The 15,427-nt window shown below is 47.6% G+C and overlaps 2 protein-coding genes across 2 annotated transcripts in view; one reads left to right on the top strand and one right to left on the bottom strand.

Annotated features, from left to right (window-relative positions):
• The window catches only part of DDX55 (DEAD-box helicase 55), a 29,223-nt gene extending 28,698 nt beyond the window's left edge, over nucleotides 1-525 (top strand). The window contains exon 14 of the mRNA XM_060249241.1: nucleotides 49-525. Coding sequence (XP_060105224.1) covers nucleotides 49-216 — 168 coding nt within the window. The 3' untranslated portion in view covers nucleotides 217-525. The remainder of the gene's footprint in view (nucleotides 1-48) is intronic.
• A 297-nt stretch (nucleotides 526-822) lies between these two features.
• EIF2B1 (eukaryotic translation initiation factor 2B subunit alpha) lies at nucleotides 823-15,417 on the bottom strand. The gene is made up of 9 exons (XM_060249243.1): nucleotides 15,377-15,417; nucleotides 12,621-12,722; nucleotides 12,117-12,253; nucleotides 10,814-10,930; nucleotides 9,876-9,988; nucleotides 7,702-7,770; nucleotides 6,642-6,717; nucleotides 3,821-3,946; nucleotides 823-982 (listed from the first exon to the last, which is right to left on the bottom strand). The coding sequence occupies exons 1-9, from the start codon at nucleotides 15,387-15,389 to the stop codon at nucleotides 827-829; spliced, it is 909 nt and encodes a 302-aa protein (XP_060105226.1). The 5' UTR covers nucleotides 15,390-15,417; the 3' UTR covers nucleotides 823-826.
• Between the last annotated feature and the right edge of the window lie 10 nt (nucleotides 15,418-15,427).

Raw genomic sequence — 15,427 nt, 5'->3', positions numbered from 1 at the left:
TCTGCACTACTGAATTTCTTTCTCCCCTCCTTCCCCCCCCTAAAAAAGGGTTCAGATGTGGACGAGAAGGACCTGGAGGAGCTCCTGAATGACACCCGCCTCTTGAAGAAGCTAAAAAAGGGCAAGATTAGCGAGGAAGAGTTCGAGAAGAAACTGCTAAACAGCGAGAAGAAAGCTTGGACTGATGGTGCCACTGACTCAGAGTCTGAAGGATGAAGAAAAGGGTCTGTGACCGAGCCCCTAAGACAGACCGAAGCCCCTCGCTTTGAGACGGGTTTTTAATGCTCCGGTCTGGATTTCTGGTTTTTCCTCCCTCTGTTGCTCAGCTCTTTCCTAAGCAAGAGGACATTCCCCTGTGAAGACTTTGTAACCGTTCCACTTGTAGCTTTCCTTGCTTTTCGTTCCGCTTAGGTCTGGGGACTGTTTTGGGCTAGTGGCTCACTTGAATTTGTGCCTCTATACCAGGGGTGGCCAAACTTGCTTAACGTAAGAGCCGCGTAGAATAAACGTCAGCTGTTTGAGAGCCGCAAGACGTGAACGTCGGATGTTTGAGAGGTGGCAGGCAAGCAGATGGGGGAAGGAGGAGGGAAGAAGAGGAGGAAAGAAAGCAACTTTAACTTGAAATGCATTCTGCCAGCTGGCTCGGCTTGGATTCAAAGAGAGAAATGCCTTCTCCAAGCTAGCCAATGGGGCAATTGGGGCTTCAAGAGCTACATGATATGTGTGAAAGAGCCACACGTGGCTCCCGAGCCATGGTTTGGCCACCCCTGCTCTATACCTTGCCATCCGCCTGTCAGCACCATTTAGCACAGGAGACGAGAGTTGTTCACAGATAGAGTTTAATGAGTTCGTCGCTCACAGCAGACGGGGTCAGGACCCCGAGATCAGTGAAGAGGAGGGTGATGAGAGACGGGGAGGTGTAGTCCACGAAGGGGTGCTCCGCTGTCAGGTCCTCGCTTCTCTTTAGAGTGTCTGCTTTGTACTGGGGAAGGAAAGAGAGTCGTTTTAGCAGGGATGGTATTTTAATACGAGGCTTCCGTGACCCAGAATGGGGTGGGGGCAGGTGCCGGAGAGGACGCGACAAAGGCAGTTGCTGTCTCCTTAAAGGCAAAAAGGCGGCTGTGACAAATCCCAAGCATCTGGTTGCAGATTACACGGTCACATTTTAACTTGCTTGTTCAAATTACGAGTCTGCTTTCTAGCAAAAATGTGTCAAGACCTGGTCACACAATACAAATGCCAGTTCTCTGTGTACTCGTAGAGGGGGTCACCTCATTCAAGTCTCCCACATCAAGTCCAATATGTGCTTTTAACGGCGCAAGATAAATGTACTAGAAATAAGTTTGTTAGAAGAAGATGAAGAAGATGCTATTGGATTTAAATCCCACCCTCCACTCCGAAGTCTCAGAGTGGCTCATAATCTCCTTTCCCTTCCTCCCCCACAACAGACACCCTATGAGGTAGATGAAGATATTGGATTTATATCCTGCCCTCCACTCCGAAGAGTCTCAGAGCGGCTCACAATCTCCTTTCCCTTCCTCCCCCACAACAGACACCCTGTGATGTAGATGAAGATATTGGTTTATATCCTGCCCTCTACTCCAAAAAGTCTCAGAGCGGCTCACAATCGCCTTTCCTTTCCTCCCCCACAACAGACACCCTGTGAGGTAGATGAAGATATTGGATTTATATCCCGCCCTCCACTCCGAAGAGCCTCAGAGCGGCTCACAATTGCCTTTCCCTTCCTCCCCCACAACAGACACCCTGTGAGGTAGATGAAGATATTGGATTTATATCCCGCCCCCCACTCCGAAGAGCCTCAGAGCGGCTCACAATCTCCTTTCCCTTCCTCCCCCCCACAACAGACACCCTGTGAGGTAGATGAAGATATTGGATTTATATCCCGCCCTCCACTCCGAAGAGTCTCAGAGCGGCTCACAATCTCCTTTCCCTTCCTCCCCCCCACAACAGACACACTGTGAGGTAGATGAAGATATTGGATTTATATCCCGCCCTCCACTCCGAAGAGTCTCAGAGCGGCTCACAATCTCCTTTACCTTCCTCCCCCACAGCAGACACCCTGTGAGGTGAGTGGGGCTGAGAGGGCTCTCACAGCAGCTGCCCTTTCAAGGACAACCTCTGCCAGAGCTATGGCTGACCCAAGGCCATTCCAGCAGGTGCAAGTGGAGGAGTGGGGAATCAAACCCGGTTCTCCCAGATAAGAGAGCTATGGCTGACCCAAGGCCATTCCAGCAGCTGCAAGTGGAGGAGTGGGGAATCAAACCCGGTTCTCCCAGATAAGAGTCTGCACACTTAACCACTACACCAAACTGGCACTACACCAAACTGTTAGGACATGCCCAGTTGTCCCCACTGAAAATATGCATCAGTGAGACACACAGCCTCTCCCATTTTCATCCTTCTCTTATTTCTAGAAGCAGAGAAAAGCCTGGAGAGTTCCCCCTTCCCCATTTCATCCGCACGCCAAGCCTTATTAGCATGAGAGAATATGCCCTTGAAGCTCAATGGCGATTGGAACCCAGGTCTCCCTGGTCTCCTTTCAACAATCTGGGCTGCTCCACCATATCAGGTCTCCTTCTCCCACTCTTCCCCGAGTGAGAAAGCAATGGAGAGTTACAGCTTCAAAATGCAGAGAGTTCCAGGCCATTACTCAGCAAGAAAAAGGGGGGTCATGAATCAGCAAAAAAAAATGGGGCCAGGACCATCCTTCCCTGCCTCCCCCTGCTGCAGGCAGAGCTGTCTGGTGCCACCAACAGTGTCTGTCACACCGGGCTGCTATACAGTTTAAGCCTGCTTCCCTGTTCTTTTTGATACTGGGCAAGAATACACCACCACAGAGCAGAAAGGGCAGGGAATACCAGTAGCCCCAGGGCTTCGAAGAAACCTCCATTAACGATTTGTTTCAGATCACAAATAGAGCCCTGCTGGATCAGAGCAGCAGTCCATCTAGTCCAGCATCCTGTCTCACACAGTGGCCAACCAGTTCCTCTGAAGGGCCAGCAACAGGGCAGAGGGGCTGAGGCGTTTCTAAGAACAGAAGAGTCCTGCTGGATCAGACCAACAGTCCATCCAGTCCAGCATCCGATCTCACACAGTGGCCAGCCAGTTCCTCTGAAGGGTCAACAACAGGGCTTAGAGGCCAAGGCCCTCATAAGAACATCAGAAGAGCCTGGCTGGATCAGACCGGTGAAGGTCCACCTAGTCCAGCATCCTGTCTCACACAGTGACCAACCAGCTCCTCTGGATGGCCAACAACAGGGCAGAGAGGCTGAGGCCTTTGTAAGAACATCAGAAGAGCCCTGCTGGGTTAGACCAATAGTCCCAATAGTATTTGTGTGCTTGTGGGGAGGGGCACAGTGGAAGGGCTTCTAACCCCACTGGTGGACCTCTTGATGGCACTTGGGGTTTTTTTGGCCACTGTGTGACACAGAGTGTTGGACTGGATGGGCCACTGGCCTGACCCAACATGGCTTCTCTTATGTTCTTAGGTGACACAGAGTGTTGACTGGATGGGCCATTGGCCTGATCCAACGTGGCTTCTCTTATGTTCCATCCAGTCCAGCATCCGGTCTCACACAGTGACCAACCCGTTCCTCTGGCGTGCCAACAAGAGGGCACAGAGGCCAAGGCCTTCCCCTGATGTTGCCTCCTGGCTCTGGGGTTCAAAGGATTAGTGCTATAACCTTGTGACAAGTACAGCCTGGCCACTACGTTGCTTGAAGGTTTCTACTCGATTTCAAGCGACACATGTTGATTTCACAAAACTTGAGAGCCCTTCCTGCTGTCCCCACCCCTTTACCTTAAATTTATTAGGGACATCCTGTTGGTTGAGAGGGAAAAGTCTGACGAACTTGAAGCTCTCGGCAACCACATAGAAGGGCTTGTTCTGGGCCTTGGCGCAAACGGCCATTTGGTTGGTCCCAATCTGCAGAGGGAACAAATCAACATTTATGGTTAGGCCAAAGTTCTGAACAGTGCTGTTTTCTATCATTTTTTTTTTTTAAAGAGCCAATGAGAAAGATTTGGCGAAACTTCACACACGATCCTGTGGATTTTGGTTGGGGAGATGGTAGCCTGTGTCTTTTACTCTCGCACTGAAAGCATTTCCTGCCCCCTCACCCCCAGCTTACTTTGCTGTCTTTCAAAGGTTAATTTGGGGATGGGGGGGGGGGTGGACTGCGTAATGGAGGAGCCACATAGAATAAACTTCAGATGTTTGAGAGCTGCCAGACAGGAAGGAAGATGGACAGAAAAGCAAACAGAGGGAAGAGGGAGGGAGAGGTGGAAAGAAAGCAACTTTAAATGCATTCTCCAAACTGCTAGCCAATGGGGTGATGGGGGCTTTGAGAGCCACAATTTGTGTGAAAGAGCCATATGTGGATCCTGAACCACGGTTTGGCTACCCTGGTTTAATTGCTTCACCAGCATTTTGTTTTGAATCATGTGCACCTCTATTTTTTTTAAAAAATATAAAGGCTACATAGTCCTTAATTTTGCAAATTAAAATGTATGCTTGCTTCGAAGGAGAAGGGAGCGAGCGGTGGTTATGTTATTTGTGCATGCTAGAAACCCCACAGGATGTGAAGATGTGGTTCTGGCCACACCTAGCCCAGCTTCCTGAGAACCTCCGCTTTTGTTAGAAAGCATCAAGTATCTAGCTGCGACACCTTGCAATGGGAAGCTCAAAAAGGTTTCCAGTGTTCACTCCAATGCACTAATGGTTGACCAGGATCTGTAGTGGGGCTGAGGTGTCAGGAGCATGATTCAAAACAGCAATATAAATTATGCAAAATAGTAGAAATTATCCAAATATACTTAATGGACATCATGTATGCAGGTTGCTTTCGCAAGACTCCCTGCCCAGCAAGCAAGTTTCTAGAAATGCAACTTGATTGGGTATTTAGTTGAATCAGAATGTATTTACGTTCTAAATAAAACTTAGTTGGTCTTAAAGGTGCAATTGTCTACTGCTTTGTTCTATTGCTTCAGACCAACATGGCTGCCTACTGGGATCTGGGGATTTCGTTGTTGCTAGTGCTAGGAAAAATATTCTTGTGCTTAGGCTCTGCTTTATCACATTTGTTTCCTGTCTGGGAGCTTCCTGGAGTCATCTGTGTAGATAAGAACATCAGAGAAGCCCTGTTGGATCAGCCCAATGGCCCATCCAGTCCAACATTTTGTGTCACATAAGAACATAAGAGAAGCCATGTTGGATCAGGCCAATGGCCCATCCAGTCCAACACTCTGAGTCACATAAGAACATCAGGGAAGCCATGTTGGATCAGGCCAAAGGCCCATCCAGTCCAACACTCTGTGTCACATAAGAACATCAGGGAAGCCATGTTGGATCAGGCCAATGGCCCATCCAGTCCAACACTCTGAGTCACATAAGAACATCAGGGAAGCCATGTTGGATCAGGCCAAAGGCCCATCCAGTCCAACACTCTGTGTCACATAAGAACATCAGGGAAGCCATGTTGGATCAGGCCAAAGGCCCATCCAGTCCAACACTCTGTGTCACATAAGAACATCAGAGAAGCCATGTTGGATCAGGCCAATGGCCCATCCAGTCCAACATCCTGTGTCACATAAGAACCTAAGAAAAGCCATGTTGGATCAGGCCAGTGGCCCATCCAGACCAACACTCTGTGTCACATAAGAACATCAGAGAAGCCATGTTGGATCAGGCCAAAGGCCCATCCAGTCCAACACTCTGTGTCACATGAGAACATCAGAGAAGCCATGTTGGATCAGGCCAATGGCCCATCCAGTCCAACATCCTGTGTCACATAAGAACCTAAGAGAAGCCATGTTGGATCAGGCCAATGGCCCATCCAGTCCAACATCCTGTGTCACATAAGAACCTAAGAGAAGCCATGTTGGATCAGGCCAGTGGCCCATCCAGACCAAAACTCTGTGTCACACAGTGGCTAAATCCCCCCCCAAGTGCCCTCAGAAGGTTCACAAGTGGGTCTAGAAGCTCTTCCACTTTGCCCCCCACCCCGAAGCACCAAGAATCACTGCCCCAAACAGTTCCCATAATATGCTGTGGCTAATAGCCACTGATGGACCTCTGCTCCATATTTTTATCCAATCCCCTCTTGAAGCTGTCTATGCTTGTAGCTGCCACCACCTCCTGTGGCAGTGAATTCCACGTGTTAATCATCCTTTAGGTGAAGAAGTACTTCCTTTTATCCATTCTAACCCGACTGCTCAGCAATTTCATTGAATGCCCACGAGTTCTTGTATTGTGAGAAAGGGAGAAAAGTCCTTCTTTCTCTACTTTCTCCATCCTGTGCGTAATCTTGTCAACTTCTATCATGTCACCCCGCAGTCGACGTTTCTCCAAGCTAAAGGGCCCCAAGCATTTTAACCTTTCTTCATAGGAAAAGTATTCCAAACCTTGAATCATTTTAGTGGCCCTTTTCTGGACTTTTTCCAGTGCTATAATATCCTTTTTGAGGTGTGTTGGTGGCCAAAACTGTACACAGTATTCCAAATGAGGATGGTAAACGATGCTGGTAAAGCTGGCTGCTCTTACCAACAGCATTTTCTAGGACCAGTAAAATTCAACATTAAACACGCAAAGCTACCGGTAGAGATGCTTCACCACACTTCACCTTGTTAATGATGCCTCCGTTTTCGACAACGCCTTCTGCGCCGACTATTACCAGGTCGACCTTTTCCATAATATAGCTATTGAGGGAGAGGAGAAAGGGGAGAAAACCACAGTAATCAATTGTCAGAGTAGGGGATGGAAATCCCAGAGCCTCTCTGCTAGTGGAGGAGCTTTCCTTCAGCTGAGGAAGCCCTTCTCTGACTCAAGGCTCAGTGGGCTTCTTCCACTGGAAGGCACCGTTTCCACTAGCGGAGAGGAGCTCTGCGATCCGATCCGTGAAGTAGTTATCGTGTTTTGTCATCCCCAGAAGCCTGCATGCACGCACTGATCCTGCCCCAGATTCTACAGCTGCAAAAGAAGTCAGGGTCCGTCTTCAGTCACCAAACAGAAGGGGGTTGGGGCAACAGGGCATCAAGGCTCTTTTCTTTGTGAGTTCTCTAAGAGGTTTGGGGGCTCTTCTTTGAACAACCGACTATTCCCCTACACCAGTTCTCTCAGATGTCCTGGGATCCCTTTTTCATTGCAAAAGTTCTGTGGGAATGATGATACTAAAGATATTGGATTTATTGATGTTGGATTGAATCTTACAATCTCCTTTATCTTCCTCCCCCACAACAGACACCCTGTGGGGTGGGTGGGGCTGAGAGAGCTCTCCCAGAAGCTTCCCTTTCAAGGACAGCTCGGCGAGAGCTACGGCTGACCTAAGGCCATTCCAGCAGCTGCAAGCGGAGGAGTGGGGAATCAAACCCTGTGAGGTGGGTGGGGCTGAGAGAGCTCTCCCACAAGCTGCCCTTTCAAGGACAACTCCTACGAGAGCTATGGCTGACCCAAGGCCCTTCCAGCAGCTGCAAGCGGAGGAGTGGGGAATCAAACCCTGTGAGGTGGGTGGGGCTGAGAGAGCTCTCCCAGAAGCTGCCCTTTCAAGGACAGCTCTGCGAGAGCTATGGCTGACCCAAGGCCATTCCAGTGGCTGCAGGCGGAGTGGGGAATCAAACCCGGATCTCCCAGAGAAGAGTCCGCGAACTTCGCAACTACACCATACTGAATAAGTGTTTGCTTACCCAATAGCTGCATCCAGGATTACAGTCACATGGATACCAAGTTTAGTGAGGGCCTCTGCCATCTTTTGCCTGTGTTTAAGAAAGGAGGGGGGGGGGGGAGAGAGAGAACTCAGACATTCTGCCCAATTTCATATCTTGAAGCTATGTACGTTAAGAGCCAGTGTGGTGCAGTGGGTGGACTGTGGGACTGGGATCTTGTCGATCCAGGTTCGAAGTGCATCTCTGCCCTAGAAGGTTCCTGGGTGACCTTTGCTGCCAAGAGACTAGCTGTGCTTCATCGGGAACCCCCCGCAGAGGGAAGTGACATCCAGTTGGTCCGTTGGCACCACAAGGGCTTGGGAGGAGGCCCCTTTTCTTCCGCTTTCGTTGTGGGCTTCAGAAAAGGAACAAGCCACTCTGCTTGCTTCTTTCCAGAGCTGCAGCCCAGTGTAAAAGGAGAGAGAGACCCCTCACTTTCCTTTGAGTCTCTTGCTGCACAATCACAAATCAAGTACAAAGAGTCTGGGAATTAAATTTGCACACTGATTTTTTTTTTAAATCAGTTCTGACTATGTTAATACCAAAGAATCAGCAGTGCATTCTATACCAGGGGTGTCAAATATGTGTCCCAGGGGCTGAATCAGGCCCATGGAGGGCTCCTATCAGGCCCCCAAGTACCCTATTTTCAGTCCATAAGGCACTCCGGACCATAGGACGCACCTTCCTCCTGGGGGGCAATCCGCTGCCTCCGCCTCCGATCCTGGCGCTTCCCCCGCGCCTGCCTGCCTGGCTCCAGCTCTGCTTCCAGCAAGCGCTGGGATGGCTCCACACTGCCCCCAACGCACACCCAGCATTTCGCAAGCACCGGCTGCGGAGGGGGCAGCATGCTTCCTCCGTGCCTGTCTGCCTGGCTCCAGCTCTGACGCTTACAGCAAGCACCAGGATCGCTCCCTCCGCCCTCCGATCCCGGCACTTGCTTTAAGCATCAGATCTGGAGCCAGGCAGACAGGCACAGAGGAAGCACGCTGCCCTCTCCACAGCCGGCGCTCGCAAAGCACTGGGTTTGCGGTGGGGGCAGCGTGGAGCCATCCCAGTGCTTGCTGGAAGCAGAGCTGGAGCCAGGCAGGCAGGCGCGGGGGAAGTGCCAGGATCGGAGGCGGAGGCAGCGGATTCCCACCCCCCCGGAGGAAGGTACGTCCTATCGTCCCTTGGCTCTATAAGACGCACACACTTTTCCCCCAGTTTTTTGGGGGGGCGAAAGTGCGTCTTGTGGTCCGAAAAGTATGGTAACTGGCTGTCATCTACTTCCTTTCCCCTCTTCTCTTGCTTCCTTCTGCATAACAGTTTGCTTTGCAAGGCTTGCTCAATCACACAGGAGCAAAACCTCTATTTTCTCCATTGGCTGAGGCTTCTCCTTTGGAGATGGAGTGGGGGAGGCAAAGCTTGCTTTGCTAGGCTCTCTCAATCCCACAGTAGAGTTACTGAGCCAAGCCTCTCTTCCTTCTATTGGCTGAGGCGCCTCCCCCTCCTGGTCCCCTGGGGAAGGAAGGAAAGTGCCAGAGCTTCCTTTGTCCAGTTCCCTGGACCCTACGGGAGAAATACAAATAAAGCACCTTTAAGACCAATGACTGCTAATGTTTTAAGCATGTTTTAAGGGTTTTTAAAAATCTTTTGTTTTGTTTGCCTATGCCTTTTATAAAGTTTCTGTCTGTTACCTAATTTTAAATAGGTACACAAATGGTTCAGCCTGACATGGCCTGGTCCGAGAAGGTCTCATTTATTTCAGATTTGGCCCTTATAACAAATGTGTTTGACGCCCCTATTCTATACCAACGAAGTATTTGACTTTAGTGTTATATTGAATAGAAGTTAGTACTTGAATTCTGTGTTACATTGAATAGAAGTTCACACTGTGCCGTATTGATAGAAAAGTATGATTGTTTACGAAAGCTTCCCCCTTCCCTTTTTTAAAAAAATGTAACATTATGCCTTATTTGTATGTGCAGTTTAAAAAAGTGAAATTAATTTTTAAAAAGTTAGTTAAAAAAAAATCAGTAGAAGCCAAACCAGCCCAGTAAGTGTTACGTTGCCTGTGATCGCAGGGAGCCCTGCTAGCTGCTGAGTGAAATTCACAAAAGGGTCAGACTGTTAACTGGTTCACTAGCGAAAAAGTCAAACGTTTTCCTTATACTTGCCCTGCTTGATCTGGCTGCGATTCCGTGATGTAGACGCTAAAACGTTTCTTTGCTTCGACGGCATCTTCTAACACTTTCAGGACTACTTTGGAGTAAGCGTGTGTTAATATTCTCTGTGGAGGTAAGTCACAACGTTCCTCAGTTTATGATCTCAACTTGTTTTAAAAAAATAGTGACCACACATGCCACTAGTCCCAATTTTTTTTAAAAATGCCACTTATTTGTTTACTCAAGGAAGTTTTGTCAGAATACATGAGTTCTCTTTTCTGGGCCAGCCTCTTTTCACCACATCTTTAAGTCTCTAACAGTTTTTTGGAATCTCTGTGAATTGACTTCGCAGGCTAAATATGGCATCCAGTAGTGATTTCTGTATTACTCAATATGATATGATGATTGTGGTATTTAAAAAAAACATTCTTTTTCTTGATCCCATAAAATGGCACCTGGTTTCTTTGGCCACTGTGTGACATGGAGTGTTGGACTGGATGGATCATTGGCCTGATCCAACATGGCTTCTCTTATGTTCTTATGTGACACAGAGTGTTGGACTGGATGGGCCATTGGCCTGATCCAGCATGGCTTCTCTTATGTTCTTATGTGACACAGAGTGTTGGACTGGATGGGCCATTGGCCTGATCCAACATGGCTTCTCTTATGTTCTTATGTGACGCAGAGTGTCGGACTGGATGGGCCATTGGCCTGATCCAACATGGCTTCTCTTATGTTCTTATGTGACACAGAGTGTTGGACTGGATGGGCCATTGGCCTGATCTAACATGGCTTCTCTTATGTTCTTATGTGACACAGAGTGTTGGACTGGATGGGCCATTGGCCTGATCCAACATGGCTTCTCTTATGTGACACAGAGTGTTGGACTGGATGGATCATTGGCCTGATCCAACATGGCTTCTCTTATGTTCTAATCTGGGTTGACTTACCCCACCATCTTTGATAAAGGTGCGACAAAGTTGGGCAATTTTGTTTCTGGAAAGAGAGATTCTCCGGAGGAAAAGTTCTCCTCGTTCAATCATGATCTCTTTACATTTGGAATAATCCTGGAAAAAGAGGTAAAAGCAAGATTTGGTAGACAAAGACAGTGTCAGTACAACAGAAACGAGACAGGATGTGTATCACATGTCATGCTTAGTGTCTAAAAAGTGGAACTGTGATCAAGCCTATCTAGGAGATAGAATCATAGAATCCTAGAGTCGGAAGTGACCTCCAGGGTCATCTAGTCCAACCCCCTGCACAATGCAGGAAACTCACAAACACCTCCCCCTAAATTCACAGGATCTTTATTGCTGTCAGATGGCCACCTAGCCTCTGTTTTAAACCTCCAAGGAAGGAGAGCCCACCACCTCCTGAGATGAGTTCTCTGACCTGGAAGCCCTCCACCATTAACCCCAAATGCAAGGTATCCAGTGAGTTTCAGGTGGGCAACCCTGTTCGTCTGCAGTAGAAGAACAAAATTCAAATCCAAGGGTGCCTTAAAAGACCAACAAGGTTTTCTGGGTAGGAGCTTTTGGAAGTCAAAGTTCCCTTTGTCCGATGAAGGGAGCTTTTTGGAGAGCTTATACCCTGGAAAGCGTGTTGGTCTTTAAGATGCTCCTGGACTCAAGTGTTGTTTTGGTTTGGGTTACGTTCTTTCTAGGATGCAAGTCTAACCTCACTTCCGATATCTGATGAAAGGAGTTTTGACTGTCAAAAGCTTGTACCCTGGAATTTTTTTGTTGTTGATTTTTAAAGGTGCTGTTGGACTTGAATTTCGGTTCTGGTTACTCACTGTTGAGGGAAGGGCTCTTACAATTAGCTGAGCTGAAGCTCTGACGTTTAAAGCTTGGGAGATTCAATAAGGTGCAGTGGTTAGAATGCCAGTGGAGTGACTTGAATGCAAACCTTCGCTAATGCCATGGAACTCACTGTTGCGCTGTGCCAGTTGTTCATTCATTCATTCGCACTCTCTCTCTCTCACATACAGCTCTCCTTAACCTTACAGGATTGTCAGGAGGATATAATGGGAAAAGGAGAATCACCACGTATGCCACCCTGAACTCCTTAAGAGGAAGGATGGGATTAAAATGAGATCTGTGGGTATTAAACAATTCCTTTAGCGCAAAAGGGGTTGACGGCATTGTGTTGTACAGCCTTCCTAGCCCTACTCAACATTTCCACAGTGGCAACATTATAAGGAAGATGGTGAAATTTCCCTCCCCTCTTTTACAAGCAGCTGATAAAACTTACTGGATTCTCCAAGGAGGTGAGGCTGATGAATCTTAGAAAGAGTTCCCCTCCCGAAGAGACAGCCACTGAAGAATCAACACCAGAGAGGGTTTCTATTGCGTTTTTGAGATTTGCTCTCAGCCCCTGAATTGTTTCGCCTGACAAAAGGTGGTAAGAAAGACAATGTGTTCAAAAAGACCAAAAGATCCTTCAGTAAACCACTGAACATGAACATATGAACATATGAAGCTGCCTTATACTGAATCAGACCTTTGGTCCATCAAAGTAAGTATTGTCTTCTCAGACTGGCAGTGGCTCTCCAGGGTCTCAAGCGGAGGTTTTTCACACCTATTTACCTGGACCTTTTTTTGGAGATGCCAGGGATTGAACCTGGGACCTTCTGCTTCCCAAGCAGATGCTCTACCACTGAGCCACCATCCCTCCCCTCCACTGAATTCACTCTCACCTGCCCATCCCTTCCTCCTCAGTTCAATCCACACCACTCAGGATCACTATCCTACTTACCTTTGTCTCTCTTCAAGAACTCGAGCAAGACACGGATGGCGGCCACAGCAGAGGCAACGTCAGGATCTGTCCTCATCTGGGTTTTAAATGCTTCCACCAGCTCTGAGAAAAAGAGGGGTTGGGGGAGCAAGGATAAGAGAGAGCCTCTGAATATCAATGTAATCATTGTCCTGTCTCCCTCTAGGATTTGGCTTCTGTGCCCTGCCATCTATATTATTAACTCTGTTACACTATGATTAAAACCAAGGTCTTACAAAAGTCATAAAGCATTAAAAATGAAACTTATAATTAAAGTTAAGAAAAATCTCTCTTCGGTTCACAGAAACAAATCTGTGAAACTGTTCCAACCATTTTTATGAGAAATGTCGGATCACATCAAGGTTATCTGCAGCCTTCATTCTGAACAACCCAATTTATGAAGATACGGTCTTTTTCTAGTTCTTCCTTGGCCACCTATCTTTTTTCCTTTTGTTGAAGGTTGAATGTTTTTATGGTTTGCTTGTACTTGGATGGGCTAGCGTGTTGATTTTTTGTATGGAACTTTATATGTATTGTGTTGTTGTGCGTGGTAAATAAAAAATGGGGTGGGAGGAAAGGGTTGTCTGCAGCCTGAAGAGGAGGAAGACAGTTTTGTTTGATAAAATAAAACTGGAGCAAGTTCATACATTGGTGGGATCATTTCCTGCCCCCCAAAAGGGCAAAAAACTGATCCCCAACCCCAAGTCCAAAAGATCCCATTGGAATTACAGTGTATGAGTTGGGATTGCCAATTCCCAGGTAGGGGCAGGGATTGCCAATTCCCAGTTTGCCCCTCCCCCCACTTCAGTGTCATTATTGCAGGGCTCGGTACTGGGTCCCATGCTCTTTAACTTGTTCATAAATGATTTAGAGTTGTGAGTGAGCAGTGAAGTGGCCAAGTTTGCGGATGACACGAAATTGTTCAGGGTGGTGAGAACCAGAGAGGATTGTGAGGTACTCCAAAGGGATCTGTTGAGGCTGGGTGAGTGGGTGTCAACGTGGCAGATGCGGTTCAATGTGGCCAAGTGCAAAGTAATGCACATTGGGGCCAAGAATCCCAGCTACAAATACAAGTTGATGGGGTGTGAACTGGCAGAGACTGACCAAGAGAGAGATCTTGGGGTCGTGGTAGATAACTCACTGAAAATGTCAAGACAGTGTGCGTTTGCAATAAAAAAGGCCAACACCATGCTAGGAATTATTAGGAAGGGAATTGAAAACAAATCAGCCAGTATCATAATGCCCCTGTATAAATCGATGGTGCGGTCTCATTTGGAGTACTGTGTGCAGTTCTGGTCGCCGCACCTCAAAAAGGATATTATAGCATTGGAGAAAGTCCAGAAAAGGGCAACTAAAATGATTAAAGGGCTGGAACACTTTCCCTATGAAGAAAGGTTGAAACGCTTGGGACTCTTTAGCTTGGAGAAACGTCGACTGCGGGGTGACATGATAGAGGTTTACAAGATAATGCATGGGATGGAGAAAGTAGAGAAAGAAGTACTTTTCTCCCTTTCTCACAATACAAGAACTCGTGGGCATTTGATGAAATTGCTGAGCAGACAGGTTAAAACGGATAAAAGGAAGTACTTCTTCACCCAAAGGGTGATTAACATGTGGAATTCACTGCCACAGGAGGTGGTGGCGGCCACAAGCATACCCACCTTCAAGAGGGGTTTAGATAAAAATATGGAGCAGAGGTCCATCAGTGGCTATTAGCCACAGAGGCAAATTTTTTTTATATATATATATATATATAATTTTTTTTGCCACTGTGTGACACAGAGTGTTGGACTGGATGGGCCATTGGCCTGATCTAACATGGCTTCTCTTATGTTCTTATGAAAGCAGGGGGGGGGGGGAGGGAAATGTCTCTTGGGCACTGCATTATCCCCTATGGAGACTGATTCCCAGAGGGTATAATGGAGAATTGATCCACAGGTATCTACACCTCTGGTGGGGGCTGTTTCTTGAGATAGATGTACCAAATTTTCAGCAAAGCAGCTGGTGCCTCTCCTCAAAACACTCTCCAAGTTTCAAAAAGATTGGACCAGGGGGTTCAGTTCTATGAGTCCCCAAAGAAGGTGCCCCTATCCATTATTTCCAGTGGAGGGACAGCATTTAAAAGGCATGCGGTCCTTTTAAATGCGATGGCCAGAACTCCCTTTGGAGTTCAGTTCCAGTTGTCACAATCTTGCTCCTGGCTTCCCCTCAATGTCTCCTGGCTCCACCTCCAAACTTCCCAGATATTTCTTGAATTAGATTTGGCAATTCCAATCTGAGCTAAAGTTTGCAGTGCCTACGGTTTTAGAGACCAGCGAGATTTTCGGGGTCTCTCAGCTTTTGAGGGTCAAAGTTTCCTCCGTCAGGTGCCCTGGGAATCAATCTTATTCTCTAAAGCACTACTGGACTTGAATCTAGCTGTTCTTCTGCAGAGCAACATGGCTACTTTCTGAACCAAGTCCACATAAGTCATTGCAAGAGATACAGCAGCACCTACCTAGTAAATAAACAATACGAAGCATTTATGTTAATATCATTAATATAGGATTAAAGAAGTAATAAGCGCTGGCCAAATCTGCTCTCAGAGATGACAGACTTCTAAACCAAAGAAGCGAGGCTTTGAAACAGGCTGAGCCCTGACAACTCTTCGAGCGGAAACCAAATCCTACACAAGGGCCAAGCGAAAGCCCCCAATCTCAGACCAGCAGCAGGGGACCGCATTCCCAGGTGAGGCTCACCTGCTTCGTTCATGGTGGCAAAGAAGATGCTGCTCAAACCCTCACGCTTCC

This window comes from Heteronotia binoei, chromosome 11 (assembly GCF_032191835.1).
Source record: "Heteronotia binoei isolate CCM8104 ecotype False Entrance Well chromosome 11, APGP_CSIRO_Hbin_v1, whole genome shotgun sequence".
Lineage (NCBI taxonomy): Eukaryota > Metazoa > Chordata > Lepidosauria > Squamata > Gekkonidae > Heteronotia > Heteronotia binoei.
Note: the sequence above shows the minus strand (reverse complement) of the source record. Positions and strands in the feature narration are given on the sequence as shown.

Excerpts from the sequence above, each read along its gene's own strand:
- EIF2B1 (XM_060249243.1), bottom strand. Across the intron at positions 10,931-12,116 it reads TCACCTCCTTGGAGAATCCA|GATTATTCCAAATGTAAAGA; the intron begins GTAAGTTTTATC and ends CTCTTTTTCCAG. Across the intron at positions 9,989-10,813 it reads CCTTTATCAAAGATGGTGGG|AGAATATTAACACACGCTTA; the intron begins GTAAGTCAACCC and ends TTACCTCCACAG.